Source organism: Portunus trituberculatus, unplaced genomic scaffold (genome assembly GCF_017591435.1).
Source record: "Portunus trituberculatus isolate SZX2019 unplaced genomic scaffold, ASM1759143v1 PGA_scaffold_204__15_contigs__length_355038, whole genome shotgun sequence".
In the NCBI taxonomy this organism is placed as follows: Eukaryota; Metazoa; Arthropoda; class Malacostraca; order Decapoda; family Portunidae; genus Portunus; species Portunus trituberculatus.
Window position 1 is genome coordinate 308,256 of NW_025541372.1, and position 8,218 is coordinate 316,473.

Consider the following 8,218-nt stretch of genomic DNA (forward strand, 5'->3'; position numbering starts at 1 on the left):
ATATATATATATATATATATATATATATATATATATATATATATATATATATATATATATATATATATATATATATATATATATATATATATATATATATATATATATATATATATATATATATATATATATATATATATATATATATATATATATATAAAAGAGACCCACTGAGTGTACAGTCTCCTTACTGGTCCGAAGGGATTAGCAAAAAGACAGGGAGAAATGGGTAGAGACTTCCCTCTTGAAAGATGTCAAGTCATGGGAGGTTGGAAATACATAAGGGGAGGCATGCAGTTAGCAAGATGAGAAGAGCAGTTAGCATGAACAATGGTGGTGGAAGATAGCAAGAGATGCAACGTTCCGGCGGCGAGCAACAAAGTTTACAACAGGATATCAAGTGGAGTGTTTCGGAATAGGAAGAAGTGGTGGTCAATTTGGAAAACAGACAGACACTAACACTTATTTTCCTTCTTTCAATCCTATCCTGGGAAGCACCAGTAACAACTGAACCACACCATGCCTGCCGAGAGCTTCCTTTGCTGAAATGAATAACCTTTTACGGAAATTAATTACAGGAAAAATTGAACAAAAATACTAAGTTTCCTTTGGAACACAATGAGCCATCTACACTAATATCTGTGTATAACATTTATTTAGAGAGGGTGTCATCAGCGTAGGAATGGAATGTCAGTCTGTCTGTCTGTCTGTCTGTCTGTCTGTCTGTCTGTCTGTCTACAAACTCCTTCACTCCACTTTGCACACTCCACAGGTTGGTGGAGGACACACCAGCCTCAGTCACTGCTGCTGCTGCCACCACAGCCACTCCACCTGCTCCACCTGCCACTCCACTAGCACTGAATGTGGATTCTGATGTGTTGGAGTTCACGAGGGAAATGGTGGAGCAAAGGTCAGTAATGTTTGTAGGTGGAGAAGTGGAGGTGGAGGTGGAGAAATGGAGAAGTGGAAGTGGAGAGGTAGATAAGTAGAAGTGGAGATGGAGAAGGTGGATATGTGGAGAAGTGGATGTAGAGGTGGATAAGTGGAGGTGGAGGTGGATGAATGAAGGAGGAGGTGGAGGTGGCATGTTTTGAGGGCATTTTAAGATAGAGGCATGTTTTGAGGGCATTTTAAGACAGAGGCATGTTTTGAGGGCATTTTAAGAGTTGTGTTTTTTAGGGTATTTTTAGACTGGCATGTATTTAGGGTATTTTAAGACAGTTGGGCATGTTTTGAGGGCATTTTAAGACAGTTTTGTTTTGTATGTTTTTAGGGTATTTTTAGACTGGCATGATTTAGGGTATTTTAAGACAGTGGTATAATGTGTGAGCATTTTAAGACAGTTTGGCATATTTTTATGTTATTTAAGACAGTTTGGGATGATTGTAGGGGTTTTTAAGACAGTTTGGGATGTTTTGCATTTTAAGACCGTTTGGCATGTGTTTAGGGTGTGTTTAGACAGTGGCATGTTTTTGAGATATTTTAAAAATGCCCTCAAAACATGCCAAACTGTCTTAAAATGTCCAAAAAACAGTGGCATGTTTTTGAGATATTTTAAAAATGCCCTCAAAACATGCCAAACTGTCTTAAAATGTCCAAAAAACATGCCATTGTCTTAAAAAGCCCTCAAAACATGGCAAACTCTTAAAATGTCTTTAAAACATGCTAAACTGTCTTAAAATGCCCTTAAAACATGCCAAATTGTGTTAAAATACCTTCAAAACATACCAAACTATCTTAAAATGTCTTCTAAACATGCCAAACTGTCTTATAAATGCCCTTAAAACATGCCAATGGTGAGGTTTCCATTGACAGAAGCACTGCCAGACCAGGGTGCCACCCTCCTCTCGAACACATATGCAAACCATCCTTGTTGAGAACACTGCACCCTCAACACACCCCATGAAGTCAACACCCTGCACCAACACACCACGTTCCACCGTCGGGCCAATCACGTCCATCATTATGAAACACTTTGACAAGGATATGGTTCTGTTTTTGGCCTCGCTTGGCAATGGAACCATCGGAAACCTTCAAAATGTCGTAAGTTCTGTTATTTTTTGCTACTCCACCAAACTTCATCACCTCCACAACCACTCCTGCAGTGGATGTTTTGAAATGGGGCACCACAGCAGACAGTGGCTCCAGTGCATATCTGTTCCACGCCCTGCTCCTCCTCATGGTGATGCTGGCACAGAGATACATCAGCACACCACACACACATTTATACCACCACCACCGCCATCGCCATCGCCACACTCCCTGGACGCTGGTGTTGTAAGATGTGGCCTGAAATACAAACAGCAGTGTCACTCGCCACCTTACAACTACACCACGCCACGCCACGCCACGCCACGCCACGCCACGCCACGCCACGCCACGCTTCGCCACACCACGCTTCGCCACACCACGCTTCGCCACACCACGCTTCGCCACACCACGCTTCGCCCACCATGCTTCGCCACACCACGCTTCGCCACCCAACGCCACACCACGTCACACCATACACACCATACACACCACACACACACACACACACACACACACACACACACACACACACACACACACACACACACACACACACACACACACACACACACACACACACACACACACACACACACACACACACACACGAGCATAAAGCCCAGGCCCTGTAAAACTACAGCTAGGTAAATACACACACACACACACGCCCGGTAGCTCAGTAGTTAGAGCGCTGGCTTCACAAGCTAGAGGACCGGGGTTCGATTCCCCAGCCGGGTGGAGATATTTGGGTGAGTCTCCTTTCACGTGTAGCCCCTGTTCACCTAGCAGTGAGTAGGTACGGGATGTAAATTTAGGAGTAGTGACCTTGTTGTCCCGGTGTGTGGTGTGTGCCTGGTCTCAGGCCTATCCGAAGATCAGAAATAATGAGCTCTGAGCTTGTTCCGTAGGGTAACACACACACACACACACACACACACACACACACACACACACACACACACACACACACACACACACACACACACACACACACATTGGAATATTAGTTTACTTAATCAGAATACTCCCCACCTAATCGATTTTCTAAGTTTGATGTATAAATTTTCCTTATTTCCCATGACTACTAAACCCAATAGAGTTACTGGTAACACTGCTACCCTTATAGATCACATCTGGTCCAAACAAGTGGATAAGAACATTAGAAGTTATATTTTATATTTTGATATATATGATCATTTTCCATTTGTGTCATGTTTTCGTGTACAGACAACCCCTGCTTAACGAAGGTTCACACAACGAAATTTTGCTTCAACGAAGGTTTCCTTTTACTACCATCTGCTCGTTTAATGAATACCAAACTCACTGTAACGAAATTTTATCCAGATAATTTTTTCCAAGTTTGAAAGCCCCGCCGTATCAGGCAAGCCGACAGACTTTCGAATACACCAGCGCCTCTCGTGGACAAAATGCGCACCACTCACTCCCCCTGGTTCAAGTCAATAACAGCGTCAGCAACAGCTCGTCTTCCCTCGCTCAACATGCCACCAAAACGCCCTGCAGTGTTGCCTAGTGATGCTAAGAAGACCAGGAAGTCTCCTACTCTCGAAATGACGCTGGTTATTATTCATATATATATATATATATATATATATATATATATATATATATATATATATATATATATATATATATATATATATATATATATATATATATATATATATATATATATATATATATATATATATATATATATATATATATATATATATATATATATATATATATATATATATATATATATATATATATATATATATATATATATATATATATATATATATATATATATATATATATATATATATATATATATATATATATATATATATATATATATATATATATATATATATATATATATATATATATATATATATATATATATATATATATATATATATATATATATATATATATATATATATATATATATATATATATATATATATATATATATATATATATATATATATATATATATATATATATATATATATATATATATATATATATATATATATATATATATATATATATATATATATATATATATATATATATATATATATATATATATATATATATATATATATATATATATATATATATATATATATATATATATATATATATATATATATATATATATATATATATATATATATATATATATATATATATATATATATATATATATATATATATATATATATATATATATATATGTGATGGGCACCGTCTTAATCCCCTTTAATTTATTATATTATTATATGTGAAGCCTATGGCCACCCATCGCGGGCCCCTCGGGCTGTTCTGCTGAGCAGACAACCCCCCTCTTTCTTCTCGCTTCTCGTTGCAAGCGGGAGTCAGTACAGAGGTAGCCTTCAGCGGAGATAGACACGCACTCTCGTCGGTCTGGCACAGTGTTAGGGAGATTCGTGTTGCTGGGCTTCTCTTGTTACTCGCTAGTCATTGGTCTGGGAGTTGTGCCTTCCTGTTGAGTAGCTGGCTTGCTACTGGGTAGACCGTGGCTGTGTAGGACAATGGGCTTGTTGTCCTGAGGAAAGTGTAGCCGGTTGGGGCTGCATTTCTTGTTGTGCGTTCGTCCACTCGGGTGTGGCGACGCGGAGGGACGCGTTATTGTTTCGTCCCGTTGTTGCTGTTGGTGGCTGTGGTCACCAGTGTGTTTTTTTGGGTGGCTGTGTGCCCCCACCATCTTTTGTATAGTTTCAGTAGTAAACTGTATGGTAATGGTAGTAGCCACGCACACCATTGAAGGCTGAGAGGCTTCATGTCGGCCAGTAGTGTGTAGTTGTTCGCCAGACGTGTCTGCGACGAGTATATAGTGAGTGTCACCCGTAGGTGGTGTCTGGGCTTGTTTGTACATCACCGGATGTGCTGTACACATCATATATTGCAGAAGTAGTAGGCCAGGGATGTCAGTCTGACAGGTGTTAGTAAGCACTTGTTGTAGTAGGATAGTATTTAATATAATATACCGCGCGCGTTGTTCCGGTCTGTGAGTTATCACAGTCTGTGGACAAGGCGGGTGGAGAGGCATTAATACTTCATAGAGAAGTGGGAGGAATTGTCCTTGTGGGCGGTTTCTCTAGGGGGTATTAAGGCCTCGCCCTGTTACACATAACATCTACCATTTATAAATTCTACTTGGTTGGGTACAGGAGGAGAAGGAGTTGCTGAGGAGATTCCCTTACAATGGGGGAAATTATACACTGTTGGCGACCTTGAAAGAACCTGAGGGTTACGTCGGCTGCAAGTTATAGTAGTGGGGGCTCTGTGGAGTGTTTTATAATCCCCACTGTTCCGACCGTAACAAAGTTGGCGATTTTGCCAGCATAACAGTCTAGTGAGCTGTAGCAGCTAACGGCAGCCGGGGGTGAACCCGTAATATATATATATATATATATATATATATATATATATATATATATATATATATATATATATATATATATATATATATATATATATATATATATATATATATATATATATATATATATATATATATATATATATATATATATATATATATATATATATATATATATATATATATATATATATATATATATATATATATATATATATATATATATATATATATATGATATATATGTAAATATTGCATATTTCAATTACTTAAACAAATGGTGAGTAAACATGCGTTTTGCCTGTATTTCTGTGGTTTGGTGCACAAAAAGCTAAAAATTACTAAAATAACACGTTTTTGTTACTTTTATTTTGTTTCTTTATATTGGTTTATTTTCAGCAATTTTATCGGCTTGAAGCATAACAACGTAAATTGACTTGAACATTCAATTTTTTTTTTTTTTTTTCAGAAAACAACTTCAAAACACACAAATAAGAAGTTTTAACAAGTATAGTGTATATATTTGTTTTGACTGCTTTTCTGAGTTTTGGTGCATAATTTGCTAGAAAACACCATAATAACCCATTTTTTTTAACATATTTCAGTTCCTTAAATAAACGGTGTGTAATCATGCGTTTTGTCTGCTTTTCAGTTTTTCGATGCAACAAAAAAGTTGAGAACTACTAAAATAACACGTTTTTTGTTACTTTTATTTCGTTCTCTATATTGGCTTGTTTTCATCAACTTTATCATTTTGTGTGTGTCCCGCTAAATTAAGACCGCCTTGCTCAATGTGCCCTTCAAGACGACATAGTGAACCCTGGCACTGAGTACACTCTGGGCTATGTTAAGAGTAGCATTAAGGACTTTGTACATCGTAACATTAGTGATTAGTTGAGCTTTTTTGCCATAGAGGCAGCGGGAGTAGTCTTCACTATGCACGTGTCTTCCACAGCTGTGCTTACCCCTATGGGAGACACACTGCATCATCCGACAGGTTGGCAATGAGGCTCAGATTAGGCTATAAATACTTTTGGGAAGTCAGTGCTTCTCCTGGTGTGTGCTGTGTGCTGCAACAAATGGACACACACTGCGTCACTATATCATGGAATGTCCTCTCATTGCTAAATTTTAAGCCACAAGGTCATCATGATTTGTATAGCCTCATTGACCATCTCCTACACCCAGCCACTCTTAGGGATACACTCAAGGAGTATCCTCAGTTTGCTCTAAGACTGTAGGATGTTTATGCAATAAGGTGTGCAATATCAGTATTTATCTATTTAAGTACTTGTATTTTAGTTATGTATACTGTCTATTTATATATTTTGATACTTTAACCTTAAATCTTTGCCCAGGGGGTGGGTGGCAAGGTCCATTCTCCTCCTTTGTTGTATTTCATTATTAATGAAACAATAAATGTATCAATCAATCAATCTCCTTCACATCCTCAATCATCCTTGCACTCGTTCCTTTACAGTTTACACAGTCCCAGCAGCAGCACCATCCATTCCCTTACTGTCTTCTCCACTCTTTCATCCTATTATGCCCTAATTCAGTCAAAATCACTTGCATCATCTCATGCCTGTCTCTCCCATACTTCTCACACTCCAGCATAACATGCTCCACCGTCTCGTCCTGCCCTGTGTCACACATCTGGCACACTTTGCTGCGGGACTCAGACCACCTGTAGTTTCTTTTACTCACATACATACACTGTGCCCTACCTTGGAAGAGATGATCACCACCCAGGCTGCCATCATGCCACTTTTCATACATCGAGGCTTCCTTTTCCTTGTACCATTCCAGAGTACTCTTTAATTCCATCTCATTCTTCCATATATTCAGTCCCACCCACTTCACCTCTCTGTCTATCTCACTCTTCCATTTCCTCGCATCCCATTCAGTTCCTACTCTGTCTCCTTTTGTCACGATCAATTCACGCTCATTCTGATTCCTCCCAGCCATTCTCATCTCCCATACAACTTGTAATCCACTCTCTCTGTCATTCTCATGCACCTCTTCCTCCACTGGCTCCCACTTTCATTCCATAGGTACACCTTTCTCACTATTCTTTCATCGTCCATTCTTTCCAATCTTCCCTTGTACCTAAGAGTAGCTTTTACTAGTCTTTCCTAAAAGTGCTCCATCCCATTTCACTTCTCAGAGCTTCTACTGCTGTGTACCTCAGTGCGTTCAGTGCCACTCTACCTATTCTATTCTATTCTGTCCTACTTCTAGCTTGTCAATTTCACTTTTATTCCATGGCATCACATCTATACCATACATTATACTGGGCATAGCCACACTCTTCCACATTTGTCTCAGCACATCATATTTACTTGTTCATGTTCTGTCTGCACTCCCCAATCGTTATACCCACTGATTCACTAAAACTGTCTTCTCATTCTTTGTCTTTTCACACCCACTTGGACTCACCCACACCCCCCAAGTACTTATATTCTCGTGCCTGATTCAACTCATTCTCTCCAATTCTCCATACTCCATTTTTTCATCCTCACACCTATTCACTATCATCACCTTACTTTTTTTCACTACTAACCCTAACTCCAAAGTCTCTCCTATATCCATCCACAACATCCAACATACTTTGCAACTCAAGTGCTGACTCACTCATGACCACTACGTCATCTGCATAAAGGAGCTCCCCTATCTTATAATTCCCCACTCTTACTCCTGCATTCTTTATCTTGATCTTGATCTTGATGCTACAGATGGCTCAGGATCGCTCCGGAGTCGCTTGAATGA

The 8,218-nt window shown here is 38.5% G+C and overlaps 1 protein-coding gene across 1 annotated transcript; it reads left to right on the forward strand.

Annotated features, from left to right (window-relative positions):
* The first annotated feature begins 766 nt into the window (after positions 1 to 766).
* LOC123500338 lies at positions 767 to 8,218 on the forward strand. Its single transcript, XM_045249041.1, has 3 exons — positions 767 to 910; positions 1,816 to 2,495; positions 8,185 to 8,218. The coding sequence occupies exons 2-3, from the start codon at positions 1,858 to 1,860 to the stop codon at positions 8,216 to 8,218; spliced, it is 672 nt and encodes a 223-aa protein (XP_045104976.1). The 5' UTR covers positions 767 to 910; positions 1,816 to 1,857.

What these genes read in the sequence shown, in the direction of transcription:
- LOC123500338 (XM_045249041.1), top strand. Translation starts at nt 1,858, where the DNA reads ATGCAAACCATCCTTGTTGAGAACACTGCACCCTCAACACACCCCATG. An exon ending in GCCACCCAACGCCACACCAC is followed by an intron (nt 2,496 to 8,184) that starts GTCACACCATAC and finishes TTGATGCTACAG; the next exon opens with ATGGCTCAGGATCGCTCCGG.